A 23,633-nucleotide genomic window follows, 5' to 3' on the forward strand; every position below is an offset into this window, starting at 1 on the left:
GATGGTGGAAAGCAAAGCCTGAACTCAGGTTCTGTCAGCAGATTGGTGTCACCAGTGCTACTCCATGAAGCAATGAGTACTGACCGCTCTTTCTCAGCAGTGAAAGGCTTTGAATCCTTGTAGTGAAAATCAGCATTTTTGGCAGCTGGGAAAGGTCAGCTGGCATCAAATCCTCACTGATCAGCAGGGTTCCTTTCTGGCTACTACAGCACAGATCTAGACTTCAAGGGCTGGCTTCATATGTCAGGTCTTGGAGAGTCTTTCAGCATAGATGTTAGAGAAACACACGTGCCACTGCCAATAGCATCATGACCTTTTGATTCAGAGAGTTAGACTATAGTATCATTTCCATAGGCTAATGTACATTCAATGACATTTGTCCTCCTAGATTTCCTCTCTCTACTTTAACTCTACAGGAAAACTAAGCAGATAGCAGCAGGCTACAGTTGAGTCTGTTTTCGCCTCTGTGAAAATATTATGGTTACAGCAAGTAAAGTCACCATTTATTTGAAAATACAGTCATTGTATATTGGTAACAATGGTAACTATCCATGAAATTGGTAACCATGAAAGATATTTTTTTTTCCTGCAAAGTAGAAGGCAAACTTACTGTGCTGCCAGGAGACATTCAAGAAGCGTCCATGGTGTGGACAGATTCTAATATAACATGAGCTGTTGTAATGTTTTCTGACCCAAGAAATCAAAACGTTTTTCAGCTGTTGATGAATCAAGCTCCACAGGAATGCTCTGTGTCAGATATTAAAGCAGGCATTACCAAAATATCATTACACAGTATTTCTGTAGTTGTTATCCAAGGAGTCATAAATTGTGGCTTCCAGTTTCCTATGCATGCATGAAGATCCTTTTTCAAATCTTACAGGCCTGATCAAACTCCTCTCATAAGCTCTGGGAAAGAGAAAATTTCCTCATCAGGAAGATAACGCTTGTCCTAGTCTGCTTTATATCAGTGTATTAGAATACCTGAAATTTGTGCCATTTGTCAATTCTGGTGACAGCTGCAGTTGGCAAAAGTAGCAGACAGAAGAGCTGTGTTTCTTCTGGCCTTTATGAGGACATGCTTTCCCACACTGGCTGTTTGGGGAACCTTAGAGAACCATCCTTACCTTTCTATATTTAGCCACCAGGGATGTACACATTTCCCCATTAATGTCAGCTATTTTCCCACCACGAGGGTGCAATATTAATTGGTGAAGCTGACAGCAGCACACATAACCTGTTGCAATGTCACACAATCTAGTGAATATATTTTTAAAGAAGATAATGTTACATTCTGTCTTTAGGGCACAATTAAGGTAGCTACTTGATTTTCTGTAGATGGAAAATAAAATCCTAAATGCTGCTACTTCATTAATGAGGTTTTAGCATCTCTCCTGAAAGTTATTTATTTTTATAAGCAAGAGCTTGGAGATAGCTAGAGGTCTACTCAAAATCACAAAAACTTAAAGAAATGCCTAGGTCATTAGTCCTGTGCCACCTCTTACAAATCACTCCAATTATTCACTGCCTCTTAGGGAGATCATGGATTAATATTACAGTCATACAGTCCTACTGTGAGCTAAGTTGCCTAAACCCATGACATGATGACAATTAAAGATAAAACCTAGAAAGTATAAGGTTTGCTCATTTATGGGATTAAATGATCTGTATCTGCATTATTGAGACAACAAATAATGTTTCAGTTTGGTATACAGGAGGAAATCATTAAGGCAGTATTAAAGTTTAATATATTTTCAAAAGCCTGAGTTCCTCCCAAGGTTCAGGTACTGCTGTTACTTTCCAGTTTTCACATCTGACCCCTGCATGTTATTTTCTCATGTTTAACTCAAAGGGTAGCATTTCCTCTGACAGAAAGGCCCCTCTATGGTGTTTCTGTGTTTAATGTTATAAATAATAATAATAATAATAATAATAATAATAATAATAATAATGGCAGTGCAGGGACCAAGCAGAGCTCACTGCTTCTGGGCCACAAGGGAATGGGGTCATCCCTGAGCCTCAAACCTCACTCTGCCCCTTGAGCACCATTTCAATAAAAAGAAGTATTCACACACGTCACCCTAATGAAATGCATCCTACATGGTACAGAAGAGGACATATCTGCAGCAAGAATGAGAAATAGTCCATAATTCTTTATAATAGTTGAATGTACCCTTTACAATGCTTATGCCTTGTGCCAGGCTGTACAAGAGTTGTGGGAAGTTTGTTATTCCCAGAGAGTGTAGTATTTTGCATAGGTCTAATTTGATATTGTTGTATATACAAGAGAGAGCTCTATTTAAAGTTTTGAAGAATATGAAAATGTCACAGTAATAACAGGGTAGATTTATAACCATGCATCACAATGATGAGAAATTTAAAACTTCCTTCTGTTACATTTCTTTATTATGAAACAATTACAAACCACCATGGATGTGCCAAGTAAACAGCATGTTGATCCTTCTGGCTTGCTTTCCAACAATTTCTCTCTGCTGAGCATGGAAGGAACAGGGTCTGGCCACTTGTGTTCTTATCAACCCCAGGCACTTATGTGCCATGACAGGCACATGACTGAGCTAGGAATTCATCACAGGGACTCTGCATACAGCAAGAGGCACTTTGCAATGGCAGTTTTACAGGTGGAGCACCAATGAGAATTCATTTTCTCTTGTACAAAACAATAATGTCAACAGCAGCCACAATGCTAACCCTATAAAATTCTTGCAGAATAAATAATGAGAATATGGCTCCTACAGACCTGCAACATTTCTTAAACAAGACACAGACTACACCTAGGATGAAATTTTATGACAGACCTTGCAGATGTGGGCTAAAATATTGATATTCAGAAAGAAAAAACCTGTTTGCATAGCTAGCTTAAGAGAAGAAGACTGTTTTCACAACTGATATGAAGTAGGTGTTGCTGAAAGCCAGACTGACTCTGTATTAAGTGCAAATTAATAGCTGGGACTACCAAAGGTAAAAAAAAAAAAAAAAAAAAAAAAGGACAAAAAAAAAAAAAAAGATGTTTTTAGTAAAAACCATGATTTCTGATATTTTTTCTCTATATATATTTCTGTAGTGGAATAGAAATCTTAAGAAAATTATATACCACAAATGTAGCAACAATAATAGCTGCATGTCTAAATATATTTTTAAAATGTGAAAAGATGCACAGGACAACATATTCAACAAATCAGCTTATCTCTACAGCACATATGGATCACGGATACCATTCACTGCAACATGATCATTTTGCTTAAATTGTATGCAGTAATTATCTGTGCTTGAAAATAAACAAGCAAGGGGAGGCATATGCATTGAAAAGTAGATCAGCTATCTTCTTTATGGAAGAAGAGAAAAAATTCAGGGAAAGTTCTCTCATTCCAGAATTACAAATCATTACAACCAGGTTGGACTGCAATAATAAATGTCATTCACTTATCCTCATAAATGCTAGTTTAAAAATTAGGGTTTGAAAGGCTTTCAGGCTTTAGTTCAAATATACTTTCTGCTTTAAAAAACAATATTGAGAAACATTTATACCCTCTTCTACTTTGATAAACATCTTCAGCAGGACTAGCCTTGATTGACAAACCTGAGCAGCATGCTAGCAGCAACAGTAACATCAGACTAATACTGTTCCCTCCACAGCTTAAATCAGAATCTCAGTTTTGGCACTAAAACAGGAGAAATCTAGCTTTGTTTCCTTTCTACTGAGGTTTCAGCAATAGCTGACTGCCTGGGGAAAGACTTGAGATTTTTTACTTGTGTTAAATAGTTAAATATATATAGAGAAATACAGTGTTTTTCACTGATTCTGGTGCCAGTTAAAAAGAGCAAAGGGGACAAAAGTCAGATGTAGTCTGGTCTAAAGCTCTATCTAGTGCTATAAAACCCTTCAACTCCAAGTGCAAAAGGCTAATTGAACTGCTCCAGGCAACAGCGGTGCTTATCTGAGTTAATTTATTTTGTGGTGTATTATTGCCGACAGCACCTCAGCTACCAGGGAAAGTGCTAGAAATCCTTTCATTTCTGTGAAAGGACATTGTGTCTTATGCAAAGGGCAGTGTTTACACTAGCCAAGGTTCTGTGCTGTGCAGAAGGAGCACACATCAGAGCCTCTAACCCCTTCTGGAGTTGTTGATTATGGCTTTTTTGGTCCTGGTAAGCATTTTGGTTTTAGACTCCATTGGCTATTAACCCTGGAGGAGAGAAGACGGCAGCTCTTGAAAAAACATATTCCATCCCTCCCTGATGCTTTTCCCATCTACTGACCTTCCCATCAGGGATACATGTTGTAGCAGCTTGTAGTGCTCCACACATAGTTCAAAAGTGCAAACAGGGGCACCGAACTGGAAAGGCAATCTGTGGTAGGGCTAAATGAAGATTTCAATTGAGTTTGTTGATTGAACTAATCTGATTGAAGAAAGCATCTTCCCACATGTCTAGAAAAGGTCTGCATGATGCAATTTGGCTCTAGCTTGCCAAGGAAATATTTTCAGATGATCCTTGACTGTCCTCAGAAATATTCATGCAGACTTCACAGTCTCTCTCTATAGCAGAGTTGCAAAAATTAATAAATTTTAACATAAATGTAAAAGGAGTTGTTTCACATTATTGACAGTTTTTAGATCAATGAAGTTGATGCAAAAAGTTGCATGAATAGTCATATTTACCTGAAAAATAAAAGGCTTAAAGAGACTTTAACTCATAGTAAGTTAGTCAAATGAGACAGAAAATTTCAGTTAAATTAACATAAAGTTCAGGTTGATGGCTGGTTAATCTCATGTCTGAGCAAAGAAAACAACTCAATTGCCAACTGACTTTTCCTGATACCTGTGTGTCACCAAACTGATTGTGCCATTCTTGACTGCCCTCTCCTCACATAACAAGTTTAGTTCACTTCATTAGAAGACATAAATGAGAAGATATTTATTCCAGTTGATTAAGTTATTCTGCAAAGGAAGATACTATTTGTATAAGGAAAAAAAAATCTACCTAATATAACAGGAGAATAAAACAATAATTCAAAAGAAAAATATGTTCTCCATTGTATCGGTTCAGTTCTTTAATATTAAAATTAGAGCTTTATATTCAGTAAGGCAGAGCAGCACAGTCCTTTTGCTTATGACATGATCTCCTCAGCAAAGTTGGGATGTTTTTTCTTCAGAAACAAACATTTATATTCTTACACTTTGATTTTTTACAAATCACTTTCATATGTGTATTATTGACAGGACCCTGTTAGAAACACCAATACACTCTAGAATACCAAAAAAAATCTGTATTTAGGCAAACTCATAAAGCGTTTAATCTATGTACCTACTATGTACCTCATGTACCCACTGAAGGTAGGAATTCAGATATCAGCTCTTCTAAAAATACTAACTTAAATTTGATCAAAATTATTTCTTGCTCTTATCCCCCTAATTCTCAAATTCTCTCTTATCCACATCTGAGCCCTACTGCACTAATTGCAAGATATAAACATAGTGGAAACACAAAAAATGACTTGAACATGCACTTTCCCCCCTATATATATAATGATTCAAGCATCATTTGCCAAAAAGATCAAAAACAAAGCCAGTAAAATCTAAATTGTCCTATCTGTAAATGAAATTTATCAATTTATCAATTTTTCAGTGCCAGTTTCCATCATTTAGAAGCCATTTGGAAATAGCTGTTTGGAAGTATCAATTAAACTGATCCAGCAACTTTGCAGTAGGTCCAGACGATATTGTCAGAGAATCAGTCTTGACGTAGAGAACTATTAGGGACCAGACTGGAAACAGTCCCTGCACCTGCCACAGCCAAATGGTAAAGGAGCAGCCTCTAAAGCCCCCTGACCTCACTAAAGAGAGAAGTGTGCTGGGAGGAATGGATAGTGTCTGTCCACAGAGGACTGTCACTTTGATATTGCTTTAGAGAAGGCCACAATGTATTCATCTTCAGTGAAGTGGTCGCCTTCATATATTTTATTGAGTTCAAGAGGAAAAGACTAGCAGTCTTTCACCTGCTGCTCTAGGTGCTGAGTAGGTGATATTGGTACAGTTATGCTTGCTATGCAGTTATTGGTACAGTTTTGCAGTTGCTATTGCACTCAGGGCAGGCTGGAGAGGCTCCACGCTGGCCTCACATAACTGCTTTCCAGCACATGCACAAAAACTTATGACTTGCAGACATGGGCAGTACTAGAAACACACGGCAGCAATGACATTGCCTCCAAGAGCCACCTGCAGCTGTTATCATTATTGATATTTTGATCTGTGACACAGCCGGAGCTGATGCAAGAGATCCTTGAGTAAAAGAAAAGCCACTCACCAAAATTAAAGTAATGGAGGACCTAGGTTTAAGGGAGCCCCGAGAAAAGATCCTGTATTCATCTATAGATTATAGATGAATATATATAATATATATTATATTATATTATATTATATTATATTATATTATATATTATATATTATATATAATTATATATTATATTATATTATGAATATAGATTATAGATTATAGATTATAGAGCCCTTTCCTATGACTTTCTGTGGCAAGATCAGGCACTGGAAGTAGACAAAATAGAAAAAAACTCAACCAAGGTTATCTGAGCTGCACATGGAAGACCACCTGCTGGACATCTGGCAGAGGCAGGGAGCAACCCCACACCCACCCAGAGACATTTTGCCAGTGGATTGGTACCTCTGCCTTACTGCAAATGAGATTAAACAGCATGGTTGGATTGGAGCCAAAGCACTCGGCACCTTGCAGAACTAAGCTCACTCTGCATTAAAAATAACATCCAGCTCTTTGGGGCTTGCTGGAAGCAGTAACTTGAAAACCAACATGTGTGCTGATGGGGATGGCAGAGCAGTAGTACAGGCCTGCCAGACCACACCAGAGCTTCTGGGGTGGCACCGGCCTGGAGACCTCCTGTCTCTGCAGCTCCCCTGCGTGCTGTGAGGTTGTGCAGAGGCCCAGCAGTGCCAGATACCGGCTCAGAAGCCTCAGTGGGGCTGGTTTCCTGGTGGGAAAAAAGGAACAGTTGCTTTCCCCAGGAAAAGACTGGGATTGTATATCTGTGGCATTTTTTAGGTATGATGAATATTCATTAAAGACTTGAAAAATCTTTATTAAAGCTGCACCTACTGAACTCAAGAGACTGTGATATGTAAAGCAGCAGCAAACAAGCCAACAGTTCCTCCAAAAATTCAGTTTTACCACCTTGCTCATAAATCACTATTGCAACTCTGAGCGCTTTGAAGCAGTCACTGAAACACAGTCAATTAATAACAACAGCAAATATCCACAGCTTAGATCAACACTCAGCTGCTCCACTCATCTGGCAGCATTACTCTGATCCCAGAAAGCCTTATGGTCTTCCAGCAGGATAACAGCCCCACAGGCAAAGAAAGGGTGTGGGATCTCTCCATATTTTATAAGATTACATAGGGTTTTAAAAAGAATAGTTCAGTGCTTTGTATCACTGCCCCACGAGCAGGAGAGGGGGCACCTGCTCAGCCCCAGCTGTGCAGGAGATGAGTGCAGCTGGCATTCAGCCACCAGGCACCAGGCTGCTTGCTTTTCCACTCCAATTTGGAATTGACCATCAGCACACTTGTAAACACGGAAATCTGGGTCAATTAATGTTATGTATGACAGACCATGACATCTGTCCAGCACTGTTACTAATACACACAGCTTTCCACAGGAATATTTGCCTCTCAGTTTCCTACTCTGTCTCCTTTCAATTTCAGCCCAGTCCCTGATTCCCTCCTTAAAGAAACTGGAGTACATGCAGCACAAGTGGGGCACATCAGAAGATCATGCAGCTTATTTAAGTCTTTTCAATTATTAAAAAAAAAAAAAAAACAAAACTTAAAAAGGAATCAGTGTCTTAAAAGTCAGGCCTTTCCCTCATTGTTAGATGACCCAACTGTAGCAGTCATTTCAGTTTTTCCATCAGACCTTACATGTAAGCTTACTGATTTTGTTTTAACGTGTCTTTACAGATAAAAAAGAGCTTTATAAAAAGGACACTGACTTGCTTGATAGTGGAAGCTAGTTTTAAATTGACATAGGCATAAGCAAGAGACCCAAACCTTTAGTGATCCTTCTCTCCTAAATATTTATTTTGAGCCTAGAAAAAGAATTCCTATCTTCCCTGAATATCTGAATGAAAATCTCATGCAGTTTTTTAATTCCATGTACTTTGTGCACAACCCAGCAACACTGTTTCCTGATCTTATCTGTTTTCCAGCCAGCTTGCTTTCAAACAATTAGCTACATCAAGCCTTCCACTCAGCAAATCATTTGTTGATAGCTTTGGCTCAGCCAGATGTAAGCTTGAGCATGACAACAGGCCTCTCAAAAGAAATCATGAAAAATGGCAAGCAACTATTACAGTAAGCCTCACAAAAATAAATTACATTTGCCATGCCCTTTGACTCTGATTTTGTTTATCCTTCTCTATTTCAGTATATTCCCCAAAGAACTAACAAAACAGACACTATCCAATTATTCTTTGGTAAGCTGTAATTCCTTCTAAAAGGCCTTTGAAGTTGGTACTATTCAATGCGAGAAAGACTGGCAAAGTACAGCCCAGTCCCAACATAAGCAAACTTTAAGCAAAAAAAAAAAAAAAAAAAAAAAAAAAAAAAAAAAAAGGCAATTATAAGAGTAAGTTCTCTACAATAACACGACACTTCATGTAAACAATGCTGCATGACCAGTCCAGGCCAATATTACTGAGTTCATAAACTTTGGCAGTGATACATTTGGGCAAGGAGGGAAGCAGTACGTATAAGACTGGGCCAAGCATGGAGGAAAAGCTGCAATTTCTGAATTCACTGTGTGTTCTGCACTTTTCTGGAATTTGTCCAAGCACTTTTTCCTCCTTCAATAAAAAAATTAAAAAAAGTAAGAAGCAAATTTTGTGAGACTGTTGGAACCAAGTACTTTGAAAGGATAAAATATTACCCCTCTTATGTGAGGTTACCCCTGAACAGAAGCAGCCCACCCCTAAGATGAAGCAGGAGCCCTGGTGACAGTGTCAGGCTTGTTTACCACACGTGACACCAAGCATACTGTGAACACTGAAGGTTTAGACAAATGATAACAAGCAAACAGGTTATTGCAGCTTACTGAGCTTATTGAGTTACTGCAGATTAGCTTGAGTCCTCATGACTGAGAACTCCCCTAAGGCAATTACAAAGGAGGTAACATGTTAACTTTTACCAGTTTTCTTTATGTGTCAATATTTGTAAACAAATACGACTACATTTCATAAACAATCCCTTGAATAAGATTGGAATAAAATGAACACACACATTTAAAGTTTTCACACAGTTCTCAGAAAACACATTATCAGTTTATGGCCATAAACTTTTATCTAGTACTGCTAGGCATCCTGGTGGCAAATCTAATCTTTTTGTTAAGATCAGTCTAGGAAAATTATTTTCCTCCATGATTTTAATGTGAAGATTTTATGGACCTGTGAAAGGAATGGCAGGAAGGCTGGGCACTTTCCTCTGTAGCCACCTCAGTTTGCTCGTATGCTCCTTGCAGGGGAGGGGAACACTCATAAGAACCAAGAGTCTTGTGTGGGAGTCAGCATCTGCCCTGAGAAATCAGCTGTATGCACTGAAAGTACCTCTAAAAAAGCACAAGAGATGGCTGCATACATCCCAGAGAGTAAAAACCAAGGCTAGGCTTTCACCAATGGCATTCACATGAATGCCACGCTGTTTGCTTTTCTCAAGCAAGGTATCCCTGTTGCATGGCCCTGCACTAACAAAGGAGAGGATATGCAGTTCAAGGACTGACAATAGATACTTTTTTTAAAACATTTTCTCTCTTTATTTCTTTTTCCTGATGGCTGCTACAAGCAAAGGAGGTATTCAGACATGTGACTGCACAATACAAACACAGGCAGCAAACTAAGTTGATGGCATGAAAGGTGTATCTGAAAACACAGAGTTGACAGAATCAGAGTCGGATTTTGTTCGAGTGGTTTTTAAGATACTCTCAGCTATGGCAGTGTCATTAGGAAACAGTTTTACTTTTCCATTCTGACCTTGTTTTGGTTCGTGTACAGGTTCCAGGAAAACCACTCGTTTGCCAGTGCTGGCCTTCTTCTCATCGGCAGGCAGCTCTTGAGGTGGTGTGGAGTTCAATATGGATGAGTGGGCAGTGCTTTGGTTCAGCTTCCTCTTCCTCCTCTTTGTCTTGCATTGACACGGGCAGGGGGTCAGATAGAGATAGAGCAGTACTAAAACAATACTGGCTACACAGGCAGCAAGGGTGGTAAAAGCTGTATTAAATGCTTCATGAGCATGGGACCTGTTAACTGTGAAATTGCTCACATTTATTCTAACCTCTATGGTTTCATTCAATAGTCTTTTCTTATTTATTGCAATGCAGGAGTACAGCCCAGAGTCCTCTAGCTGGGCATCTGTTATCTCCAGGCTCCCATTATGAAACACCCTAAAGTTGCCTGTCTCCCTGTCTGGCTCCAGCAATTTATTGTCTGGACTAACCCAAACAAAGTGCGTGCCTGCATCGCTGATTCTGCTGTCACAGTGAATGATCAGCCTGTCACCAACCTGGGCATCATGAATAAACCCAAAGGCTTGGAAAGAGCTGTTGATGGTGCTTTCTGAGCAATTCAGAAAGTTGTCATGCAGTAAAGGCAGTTTATTGTAACCTCTTGGGTCCGATCGCAGCAAACAGGTGTACTCGCTTTTGAAGTCCATGACAGAGTTGAAGTGCCTTTGATACCAGAAGATCAGCATGGAGTACAGTGTACAGTCACAGTAAAATGGGTTGCCATGAAGATAAACTCCACTGAGATGCTTGGCTGGCACTGAACTCAGACGCTGGATAGGCATTGACTGGATGTGATTAAAGGAAACATCCAGCAATATGAGTTCTGTCAGCTTGTGTTTGCCAATGTACAAGTCCAGCGGGAAATGCGAGAGCGAGTTATAGCTTAAATACAATTTCTGCAATTTGTACAATCCTCCAAAGGCTGAAGACTCTATCTGCGTTATCTGATTGTTGTACAGCAGGAGAACTTCCAGGGCCTTCAGCTCCTGGAACACGGGGCTGCCCAGCGTCTTCAGGCTGTTGGACGACAAGTCTAGGTACTTCAGGTTTGGGGTTGTGGAAAAGCTTCCAGTGATAATGCTGCTAATGCTGTTATGATTGATTATTAAAGTGTTCAGCTTCTCAAACAGCACCGGGACCCATTCAGGCTCTAAGAATCCAATTCTGTTATAACTCAGATCCAGCCTTTTCATACTTTTATAGAGATTTCCTGGCACCCGAGAGAGGTTTTTACTGGTGCAGCTTACGATATCACTGGCACAGATGCAGGCTGTTGGACACATCCCCGGGGCACTGCCACAGACACTCACTGTGAAGACCAAGAGGCATGCCAACCCTCTGCAGTTCACCTTACAAACTCCAAGTCGAGTAGGAAGCGTCCGGCAGTTTAAAGACATTGTCGCTGGCTCTTAGCTGGCTCCCAGTGCTTCTTGCCACAGATTACATGTGCAGCTAGCTTTGCACTAATCGCTGTCAAAAGAGGAATACAGAGGTACAGCACATTAACATTTAACATTCATACCCTGCCTGATTTCTTATGCATGCCTTCTGAACAAACACAGTGAATTAATCAATGCTTCATACAATTAGTTAGAAAATCTAGTTGTTAGATGATTTTAGCTTAGCGCTGGCTTTATGTAAACATGACGTTCTTCACTCATCTGTAAACATTCACATTAGAGACATGTTTTTCTCTTCAAAAAAATGCAACCATTCTTCAGTCTTGGACTAAGGAATGCAATTTCTGACAATTTAAAATACATGTAAATAAATAAAAAAAAAATTGGAAATGCTCATCTGTGGAACTTGAATGGACAATAGCATCTCCTAGCTGTTTCCAAATCAGCCTAGGCAAAAAAAACTTCTGGTAGAGAGAGGAGGAAAACAAAAACAAACAAAAAATCTTATCCAAAAATACTGCCTTGTCTAGCAGGGAGCAGTTATGATATGTGTTTCTTCCCAAAGAATGCCTCACATTTTTAAGCAAATAATTTTATAAGTCTCTTTAACTTTAAAGGTCATATGATTTATTATTATTTTTATTGTTAATTCAGTAACTGATAGTTCAGGAATCAACAGTCCATTTTTAAAGTTATTCAAGTTGTTCAACTGGAATGCTTCATATTCTGTTACTTCTACCTTTGCCAAAATAATTGTAGGAAATTTCCCATGCCTGTGCCTACCTCAAGCAGAAGTTTTGGGACCTTTCAGTTAGGATGAGTCAGCCATTTCTCAAAACTCATTAAAGGGGAAAAAAAAAATGTTTTGCTAATTTTTCTTCTCAAGTAATAAGAACAAAACCTATCATACTCTTCTGAGAATATTTTAGTGTCACTATAGTTTGAAGCAGGGACTTAAAATTTGTCAGGCTAGTGGTTCCATGCCAAGGTATATGTTTTTTGCCATCTCCTAGGAAAATGTACACATAATTAGCAGAACAATGAACATTTATTTTCACTCTTGCTCTCCCTGGATACCTGTTAAGAGTTTGCCAGTAAATTCCCAGGGGAATCCATATGCATTGATTATCCCCACCCCTTCACAGATCAAGCGTGGTATTCAGCTCCCACATATTAAACTTGAACTCATTCCTCCAGTCTCACCCACCCATTGGTACAGTATCTGAGCAGGGAACCCCACACCAACAGTTGCTCTGGGCTGCTGACAGTGATATGTCCCAGAGCTGGGAGATGGAAGGATGCCAAGGGGCAGCAGGGAGAATCAAATGGAAATTAAATAGAGAGAAGCAGAATAGAAGGAGTTGTATTTGTTGATGAGGGGAGATGGATGAAGAAAGGATTCAGATGTTAAAATAAGACCTGGAAGGTGGAGGACTAATGCAGAGATACAGACAAAGAAGGGGTTAACGGGAAAGGGAAGATAAGAGATGCATGGAAAAGGAAGGGCAAAGCCAGAAAAGGAGGATGTTAATGGAGCATCATCATTGTAGCTAATGAAGCAAGCATGAGATAGTTTGGATGCCATCAGGGCACAGAACTCAGTTAAAGCATACAATAAGCCTGGGAAAGCAGATAGGGAGGAAATAAATGACATAAAAGGGTTAAGCATAAGAAAGACAAGTGTTTCAAGAGGTGAACGTTAAAACACACTTCTATGGAGAATTTGCATCTGCTACTTGTGAGTCTAAGATTACCTATGCAATCAATTAATTAATGTGAAATGCACTAATTTCCACTTGTCCCCCAGTTCCTTACTCCCCTCCTCCCTAACACTCTGCCAAGCTGACAGGCTTCTGTCTTCTGCCAAGTCTTCTATTCTTAAGTCAAATGGTAAAGGTTGTGTTATGAATCTAGAGAGCTGAACCTTCTAATGACCCATTAAAAGAAGAAATATGAAGGCAGCAGGAGGGGAGAATTCACCTTGCAAAAGAATTTATATATACATTGGGTTTAAATGCTTGTGTTACCCAAAACTATATTAAGAGAATGACAGGGCAGCCATATCAAATATTCAAAAATTAGTATCACAATTAAGGTTTTTTGTGTCATTTAGATTTTTATATACTGCCCTTAGTTACATGCTCACTTAGATTTCTCCCCTCCCAAAACCTTTTCTCTTACTGTGCACAGGATCTGTTGAAGAACATGGAAAAGAAAGAGTGATTAGGGTGATTACACCAAGAACTAAGTAAATGCCTGTGCATGACAACTGCAACATATCCTAGCTTCTGCTACACAATTCCTGTGACATCAGGCAAATTATGTGAACTGGTGACTGTTAGAAAATCATGAGCTTATTACAGTCATCAGCCTGAGACTCAGCAAATAAGGAGCTTGTATATGTTAAATCTGGGAAGGGCTGATCTGAAGAAGTGTCAAGATGAGAGTCAAAATTTTACGACTCTAGCTGACAGCTTTGACTTTGATTTTTTTTTTGATTTTTTTTTTGATTTTTTTCCTTGCTTTCCTGTGTATAAAAGAGATATAGAAACATAATGTTAAGTATAAGAATATTGTAAAAATAAATTAATTTATTATGAATCTTGATACTAGGATTTTATTCTAAAGTCTCATAGGTTTTTAGGTCATTCTGAAGTATCTAACAACATGGGGTTGTCAGTGGGAAGCTAGGAACCGAGAGGAATTAGTTTTAACCAATCCTAAGCACCTAGCTGGGGTGTTTTTGCTAGACAGCTCATCGTTTATGGAAACAGTTAATAGATATAAGTTCATCTAGAGAGTGAGACTTATAAAAGCATAAGAGAATTGAACATAAGGAAATGATTCTTTACTCCACTGTGGATTTGTATGGCAAGCAGTACATAAGGCATAATGGAAACACTGAAAGATGTAAAAAAGATTTTCCTAACTGCTCATTTAGTTAGCACATTGCTCGAAACAAGGTATGTGAAAACTGTATATCATAAAACCAGGTGCATAAAGACTGAATTATAACACATTCACAAAATGGGGGATAATTTAATGTTGCATAGGTTGCCTTTTCCACTAATATTTGACTGTCTGATTTTGCAGTCTCTGCAGACTAATTTCTCATGGAACTGCACTTGTAAAAAGATGAATGGCACTTTCAAAATCATCTCCTCTGTTGAATATAACTGCAATCCTGGAGATACTCCAAACAGAAAGTACTAGGTCAATGCCCAGTTTGAGAAGGCTTACCAAGTTGAATACACTAAATAGCCGTGCATGTTTGTTTCTGTCCACACCTACAATTAACTCACTAGAAACTCTGAGCTCACCTGCAACCAAATCCCAAGGGCAGATTTGGGGCTGGTGTAAATCATCATAACTTTGACTTCAGATGGACAAACTTGTTTGGCTTGCTTGGGAAGGCAAAGCCAAATTATGGATATCGCACATATACCAGGGGCCAAGCCAGGTTATTCTGAAAGCACCCTACCAAGCAGAAACCTTCCTTGCTGTGCCCAAATCACAGTGCAGTGCCTTCAGTCTCAATAGGACCTTTCCCTTTCTGGAGGTTTGGGCTGCTGAGATGCAGCTTGTTCCAGCCTTTGAGTACTTGTGTTCCCCCAAACTTCTGCATAACTTACACAGGCTGGTAGCAAAGCTAAGCATACTGAACACAAATATTTATAATCTATGTGATCATCTGAACCCTTTCAAAATGCCTGCATAAACAGTTAGGTGTTGGTTATGTGCAGCTGTTAACTGGCAAGGAAGAATAAGGCTTACAATCAGCCTTATGTTAAAAAGCATTTTGTTTCATCCCAGTAACATTACTTTGGGTCTTATAAAAGTATCACTTTGTAAATTTCAATATTACATATTTTCTCAAGAATTAATGTTATTAGATACTAGCAGCTAACATGTGTCAACAGGCTCTGGCTAAGTACTTCACCATTTTTACTTCACTTCTGAATGGGCTTGGTAAATGGCTTTTTTTGAGTGAAGGGCATGGTTGGGGGGATTTGCACTTGAATTCTTTTCAAATAAATCATTTCTCTGTGGTGTTAAGTGTGATATTTTAAGTTAACTGCCAAAAACACAGTACTTCCTGAGATGAATCATCTGTGCAGTAATGGTGCACATGTTTTTTAACCATTTAAGAAGAAATGCAGGATGTATTCTCATATCACAGAGAATATTCTCTGTTGTCAGTAACAGTTGACTACAACAGATCAGCTCCTAGATGATTTGGCTCCTGGTTTTGATTTTTTTTTTTTTCATAAGTTTTTTGGAATTAATAAGCACCCAGAGCTGCTTATGGAAAGTGGGAATGCTGGATGCCTGTGAATTTCCTCATTATCAGTTATCACTGCAAAAATCAACTAATGTCTTAAACAGTCATTACCATTTTCTCTGGGTTCTCTCTCCTTTTAATGCTACATTTGTAATCTCTGCACCAACTTTCTGTTTCTTCCAGGAAAACCTACATACCGAACTATTTCTCTCAGTTCGTTTGAGACTTTGCTTAAAAATATATATATGTGGCACCATTTTTAATTTAAGTAGTGAAAGGGACTGGAGATTACAAGTTACCTGAATGCTTTTGCAAACACTGTCACTAGTCTTTTCAGTGTTAAAGTGGATCAATCTGCTTTTACAGTAGGAATAACATCTTCCTATACACTGGTGATGCAAACAGTCTCACTCCTGGCTGGCACTTTCTGCACAGTGAAAATGCAAATATTTGTATACACCCCCCCACTCCCCCACCCCAATGTTGAGTTTATAGAATCACAAGCTCAAACGCTAGAAAATATTAAAGACCTCAGTACAGACTTCTAAAAGGTCCGTACTATTTCCACATCTCCTAGCTCTTTTTATGCCACATCCTTGCACTTTATACAGTCCCTTAGCCCATCTCACCAGCCCACAAGTCACTCACCCACCTCTGCACCTTCCCATTGAATTGAATGCCCACACAGTTGCTCTCCCCCTTTCACTTTTCTAGATATCAGATGAATCAAGTCCTTATTAGTTAAATAGAATAACAGATGAAATGAAATTGTGGTGGCTCAGGTGTCAAAACCGTTTCCTCACAGTCCTTTTTTGTTATGAAGAAAATCATACTTAAGAAAGCTTTCATCATGAACAAGGGGGGGGGGGGGGGAAGACCATCCAAATGGGGTTTCAGTCATTTATAGCAACAATATTATAGAAGTACAATTAGTAATACTTTTAAGCCTAACTTTACAAATCCTGCTTAAGTACATGATAGAACCATTAATTGCAAACAGACTAGTGGCATCTCACATGATTAATCTTTCTAAATGTTAGACTTACTAGGAAGGTCTGCACACACTTCCATTCTGTGTGTGGTGGGGAAAGAGTCCAAGGAAACATAGCTGTAGTGGCTACCTCACATATCTCCAGGTTTCACTCTGCTTTTAACACTAGGATGCGAAGGCACTCTGTGTCGAACCTGCCTGTGACAGCTGGGCTCAGCATTTCTGACGGAGCAGATCTGGATTACCCAGACATCATAATCCGTGATATTCAGTGACATGATGGACTGGGGAGCAGAGCCTGTTTGTGATCTACATCTGGGTGATGCCTTGATATACTGGACTAAATCCCTGAACTGGGCTAAGCTGTGCTTGGTGCAGGACCTAACAGAGATGAAAAAATGGCTTTACATCACCTTTGCAGCAAGCCGATCCTGAGGTCAGCCTGGCAAATGGAGTGGTCTCTCTGGCCAGCACCTGGCCAGACCTCATCAGTGCTGAACTGGGGAGGAATTTGTCCCAGTAAACCTGGCCAGCTAAAACTATTTTCTCCCATACATCCCTCACCAAAGACCGAATCTCTCTGAAGACAGACTTATTTATTTCTTTCCACCCGTGGCAATTCACTTGGCTTAAAGAAAACTGAGCAGCTGGGTGACGTGCCACGGGTCTGAGCTGGGCTGATCGCGGCAATTTGGCTACGGCACCACCATCTACGTGAAGTCAGCACCCCACAACTCCTGCTCCTCTTTAAGAGCGCAAGGGAAATATGCTCAGCGGACCAGCAACGCACCCCTTTCGCCATGCTTCTCTGTAAATCAGGCTGCGCCCTAGCTCCAACCTCGCGGACGACTTCAGTTGCTAAGGAGATCGCCCAACAATTAAGAAAAACGCAGTGACAAGCAGCGGTGCCTCCCTTACAGCACCACCAACCAGTCTCCAAGCGATGCCAGATCCCACGAAAGTTTACTTGCCCAGCGGAGCATCCCCACCGCCTCCAGGAGCTTCTCCCACAGCCTAAACTTCAGAGCCCCCACCCCCGCGCCAAGGTGGCTTGGGGCAGCACCCCGAGGACCAGTGCTGGGACCCGGGACAAAGTTTTGGCAACCCTTTCGGAGGCGAGCAAGGCGGGGAGCAGCTCACCCCGCAGCCCACCGCTCCCTACTCTCCTCTCTTCTCCTCTCCCCCCGCCGCCTGCCGGGCTGCGATCGCCTCCGGTCCCCTCCTCGTCCCCCCCCGGCGGCCAGCGTTACCTGCAGCGCCCGGCGGCCGCCTCATGGCCGGGGAGAGCGGTGCCGGTGCCGGCCCCGCCGCCAGCCCCGCATGCTCCGCTCCGCTCCTCTCCTCTCCGGCGGCTGGGGGAAGTTTGGGGCCGCAGCCAGCGCCGGCAGCACGGCTGAGGATGGTGATGATGATTATGATGATGAAGATGATGATGATGAGGAGGATGAAGATGATGAAGGGGGAAGGCAGGAGACTGCCAGCCACAGCAGCAAGCCGCGGGCTGAGGCTTTTATCCCCTCCTGCCCCCGCCCCTGGTCCCCGCCGCCGCTTCCCCTCGGCGGCAGCGGGACGGAGCCGCCGGTGCCCCGGGGAGGGCCGCGCCGCCCGCCCCGCTCCGCCCCGCTCCGCTCCGCACCGCCCCGACCCGATCCGCCCCGCTCCGATCCGATCCGCGGGGATTTCCGCGGCCCTGCGCGGGGGGGCGCGCCCGATCCGCTCCGATCCGCTCCTCACCGAGCCGGCGCCGGCTCCCCCGGCAACTTTCGGGCTTGCCTTGAGCTGTGCGAGAGCCGCTGCCAGGTCGGGGAGAGGGAAAGCTGCAAGCTGCAAGCATCCAAGCACCCTTCCCTCCGATCCTGGGCGGTTGTTAACCTTCCCCGGTGAAGTTGCTGCCTAAATTTCCTCCATCGTTTCGAGCGCCCTGAGTGTAGAGGCTGAAGCTGAACAGGGACTGGCTTAGCGAATAGCAGGGGTTGGGGATTTATTGTCATCCGGGCATACAGTTTATAGAAAAATTCTCAGCAAAGAGGGCTTGTGTATTAAAGCTGCTGTAAATCACACTTCTTGCAAGGGCACATATCGAACTGGTGTTTAATATCAGGGTTCGTGGCTACATGTAATGCTCAAGGGATCCTTCTTACCCTAAAATTCATGCAACAAGCAAACTGAAATTTTTTAGTATAGTACAAGAAATCTGTTAAAAATTGGATTCCGTGCAGATTAGAGCCTTGTGAGCTGTGGGTGATACTGCTATCAATTTCAAATACTTTTGGATCACTATCTTATGATAAAAATTCAACTTTTTATTAATCATTCATGTTCTGTGTTTATTTTCTGCAATTCTGGATGTCTAGATGATGCACCATATATAATAATAATTTCAATCTCCAGGTTACTGATTTGACACTGTTTGGTTTCAGACACTCCGGTTGAATTTGTTTAAAGAAGCTAGTTATCTCCATTTAGAGTAAACCATTAAGCATTTCTAGTTGCCTCAATATATAAAATAATGGGTAAAATTTAAATTGTTCACACTGTCAATAGACTCTGAGGAAGATGATATTAGTGTTCTGTTTCCTTCCACTGCTATCAAAACTGAAAATGTTAAGCCTGAATTCTTTTTACAGTCCTTCTTGTGGAATGGTGATGTGATAACATATGGAGTAGCCATCCATTTGTACTTTGCATGCTTTCTTTAAATAACCTGGTTTTGAAATGATAACAATTTTAACTGCAGTTTGTTCAGACCATGATAAGTGTGAAACACAGGTAGGTGCAGTGATGACACTACTTGTAGCCAACTTAGTTAGATTCCAACCATGAAATCTTGGCATAGTGATAATTACTTTGGTGAGGCAGGATCCAAATCATAGTGAAGTGCCTAATACTTAAGGAAATAAAAATGTTGTTTTCCAGGATTGTTTTTTCTCATGAATGCTGACTGGGATTTGCTTTTGTGTAGGAGATGTCAGGGCCCAGATGCTCTTGAAATCAACGGGAGTTGTGATGATCTTTACATGACCTGCTCAGCTTATGGACGGAGGCCATCTGCCAAGGAGCAGACTTTGCACAGAAATCATGATCAAGGGATGCATCAAACAGGCTGAGGGGAGTTCAGAGCTACAGGATTCTTGTAAGTCTGAGAACAGCTGGTTGTGAGCCCAGCAATTCTTTGTTCCCACTGAATGTTGACAAGTTTGCTCATGGCATGATGCAATCTAATGCATTGTGCTAATTCACAGCCTAAAGGTGCTTTTGACACTTGTTACGTACTAAATTACAAAGAATATTGTTTTTAAAATTCTAACTTGGATGGGAACAATTGGTAATTAGCTTTCTTCTAGCAAACAGTACTGGTGTGAAAACAGTACCTATCCAAAATCTTTGTTGATCGTATGTGGGCACAAGCTGTGTGAAGTTGACAGTCCATTAATTAGGACATGAAGCCTTTCTTGTGATAATCTGTACAAATGTAAGGTTTCTGGCACCACCAGTAGAGATTTTTTATTACAGAGAATTGCTGATAGCTGTCTCCTTCTTCCAAAAACATCAGGATCCTGCCTGTGTTTCCCTGCCCCTGTACAAAATTATCTATTAGTCAAAACTATCTATTAGTCAAAGCTTTTTGGTGATGGAACTGTTCTTGTTTTCATGTCCTGCGTAGTACCAGGGAGACTGATGGGCTTGAGATGGGCTTTTAATAACAGTATTTTCCCTGTGCTCTTGAAAGCCCCACAAATACTTAAATGACTGTATTATCTTAAAAAAACAAACAAACAAACAAACAAAAAAACCAACATGTGTATATCTCTTTTTAGTAAAACAGCAACTTTATTACAGTTATATCATTAAACTGATCATTAAAGGACTTTTTTCAAAAGCAGCATCCTGATTTGACTTGGCTTCAGGGAATTTACAGTCCCTTCATGAACAAGCAACAAAACTGTTCTGCTAGGGACTGACTAGGAGAAGCCAAGGGGCTGCTGAAAGAAAGAAATATCCTCCACCTCTCCTGTCATGCTCTGCTTCTGGCTGGAGCATGGTTTTCTACCATAGTGCTCACACGGAAAGAAAGGGTGCCAGTCTCCAGTCTAAGGTCTGCTGTATACAGTTATAGCCACTGGGTAACATGCAGTAAAAAGGGTTAGACAGCCATCTTCCTTTCTGTGATTCCTCTGCCTCAGTACTGATTAATTCTGTTCCAGTGTAGGTCTACTCGGATGGTCAGTGTAATTCAGTGCACTGGGGGCCATGGGCTGCACTCCCACATGCATGAACCCAGAGCTACTGCCACATGAGGATTAAACACTGATTTGTGTGTACCTAAGAGAAATAGTATCGCCTCTTCCCCCAGCCATGTTTTAGGAGAAAGCAATATCTAACAACATATTTTATCTAAAACCAAAGAGCTCGGACAACACCTAGTGGATCAAGCCCCATGGGAGAGAGCACTGGGTCCATGGATCCTGTCTGAGCTTCAGTGCATGCACAGGCACTGAGTCCTGTCAAGACCGTAATGCTTTGGCATGCCCTGAAGCACAACATAACTGCTGTCATGTCCAGGGAGCTGGAGACTGGAGGGTCAAATACTGCCGTGCCTCAGGGATTGACAAGAACAAAGAGGTCTGGCAGTGATGGAAGAGCCAGGCCTGGGTTTTAAGGCTGTCAGTGTGTGTCAGATGATGAGCAGTACTGTTACCGGAGGGTTGTAATCACTCTTTCCAGCTCTGTTTTCTGCCCAGTTTGGAAGAGCTGTGCACTGGGCCCAGCTTCATTCCACCACTGCCTACCAGCCTTCTCAGTCTCTAAGGGCTCAGCCTCTTTTCTTCTTTCTCCTGCTGAAAATGCCCTTATCACTCACCCATGTGAATAACTATGTCATTAGACTAACTTAGTCATTAGACTAAGGAGAAAGGAAATAAAAGCCTGATTCTTTAGCCCTGTGACTGGAACTCTTACGTATCAGGATTGTACTCACTCCCTAAAGGGACAAGCTATTCCTTGCTCCCCATCCTTACATCAGAAGTGTCTTTTGTTCCTCTCTGTCACTCAAACCTATTCTATTGCTCTTTATTTTCAGGTTTATAGATCTGCAGGTCTGGAAGGGATGCTCAAAGAGCTATGGAGTATCATTTGTCTGGAGTATCATCTTTCCCCACTCCACTCTCAGACTTGCCACCAGCTGGTAAGTACTGTTGAACAGGGAGACAGAGTGGCTGGCATTAAGTTGAGGTTCTCATTAGGGGGGCAGTATGCTACAGGATAAAAGCTTTTTGGTATTTCTGTTTATTGATTTGGCCCTGACTTCTTGCCCTTTCTCCATTCAGATGTTCCTTTAAAACCTCAAATGTCAGTTTCTCAGTTGGGCAGGTTTGCTGTTGTCACTTGCAGTCTTCTCTGATGTCTTTGCTACCTCCAGGATTTCATAGGACTGAGGATGTGAAAAAGACCAGCAGATATGTCTTAGATGTCTCTGTCAGTTAAATAAACTGATTTACTTTAAGGGTTGTCTTATGTGCTAGTCCCATTTGTATAACTTACAGAACACACAGTTGATTTCTGCACAGTTGATTCTGGTTGATTTCTAAGAAAATCAAAGAGCTTATACCTAGGTGTTCACAATACAGAGGTGTGCTTCCTATGTGTTACAAAAAGAAATGAGCATTCTAAGACACGTGTTTATTTGGGACTGGATTAGCCATTGAAACCTGAGGGTTTAGAAACAACATAGGTGAGTAAGTGTCAGTGGCTTGTGAATCCTCGTGGATTGTTAGGGTCCTTAAGTCTTAGAGTCTGCAGATCTTTAGAAACTTTGTTCAGTAGTCTTCAAGTCTTTGGATCACATTTACATGCAAGGAAGGAATCTTTAAGCACTGGAGGATAATTTATTTTCATTTTCTACTCCAAAGGCAGCACTTCAGAAAATGTTACAAATTAACAGAAAGTTATTGGTTCACTGAATTTAGCCTTTAATAGTAAGAACATTTGGGAAAGTAATTTGTCATGGCCTCAAGCACTCTCTTTTAAAGCAGTACGATAGCATTTGTGTGATAACAGGTAGGTAACCTAACCTTTAAAATGCAGTTCTCCATGCAAATAAACCTTGCTGATGGACTTAAAAAGGTGATTTTTGAATGCAGTCAGATGTTACTTATTTCTTGAGACACCAAATGTCTCTCTCATACCCAAAAGCAGGAAAGCTTTCTAGAATACCAGATTCATTTTGCTGTATAATGGGCTGTAGTGACTTACTGCAGTAACTTGAAACATCTAAAAAGAGAATATGCAAGGGGATTTTTTTATTAAAGCATTAATACTACCCCGTGGCAATATATGCAGTATTTGTGAATAACCTCTAGATTTGCAATATGAAACACAGGGTAAAGGAAGAAGAAAGATCTCCCCCTCTGGACTTTAATGGTTCATGAATGCAGCAATGGGCTTCTTTGCACTTGAGTGGCTACACTTCTCAGTGGAAACCCATCTTGTGGATATGCAGCACTGGTAGGAAACTTGGGGAGGTTCTGTGAAGTGTCTCATATTGAGTGTGTGACTCATTTAATTAGCTCCTACCTCCTGCTCCCCCTCACACTTTTCTTGAAGTTTCTGCACATTTTCCCTCCCACACCAAGACCCCACATGAAGTTATGGCAGTTCGGGAATGGTCAGTCTTAAGTCTGATCTCAGGTGACTCGGTGACTCTGGCTTGTGCATGGACTCACAGCCTAAGGGAGAGCACAGGAGGTGACATGTTGCAGACAAGGGTCCCATGCAAAATTAAAAAAAAAAAAAAAAAAAAAAGGATTTTGAAAGCTTGTCTACAAGATCAGTCGTCCCCCCGTCCCCCCCCCCCCCCCGCAGC

General features: G+C 41.1%; 1 protein-coding gene across 2 annotated transcripts; it reads right to left on the reverse strand.

The window, feature by feature from the left end:
* Positions 1-9,825: 9,825 nt before the first annotated feature.
* On the reverse strand, positions 9,826-18,216 carry AMIGO2 (adhesion molecule with Ig like domain 2). 2 transcript variants are annotated; one of them, XM_032207775.1, is made up of 2 exons: positions 18,022-18,216; positions 9,826-11,568 (listed from the first exon to the last, which is right to left on the reverse strand). In XM_032207775.1, exon 2 carries the CDS (start codon positions 11,493-11,495, stop codon positions 9,930-9,932), a length of 1,566 nt encoding a protein of 521 aa, XP_032063666.1. In that variant the 5' UTR covers positions 11,496-11,568; positions 18,022-18,216; the 3' UTR covers positions 9,826-9,929. The 2 variants fall into 2 exon arrangements, with proteins under 2 accessions (XP_032063666.1, XP_032063667.1); XM_032207776.1 differs by lacking the exon at positions 18,022-18,216 and adding an exon at positions 16,827-16,845.
* Between the last annotated feature and the right edge of the window lie 5,417 nt (positions 18,217-23,633).

Source organism: Aythya fuligula, chromosome 1 (assembly GCF_009819795.1).
Source record: "Aythya fuligula isolate bAytFul2 chromosome 1, bAytFul2.pri, whole genome shotgun sequence".
In the NCBI taxonomy this organism is placed as follows: Eukaryota; Metazoa; Chordata; class Aves; order Anseriformes; family Anatidae; genus Aythya; species Aythya fuligula.

Bases quoted from the DNA above. Each gene is read 5' to 3' on its own strand.
- AMIGO2 (XM_032207775.1), bottom strand. From the start codon at position 11,495: ATGTCTTTAAACTGCCGGACGCTTCCTACTCGACTTGGAGTTTGTAAG.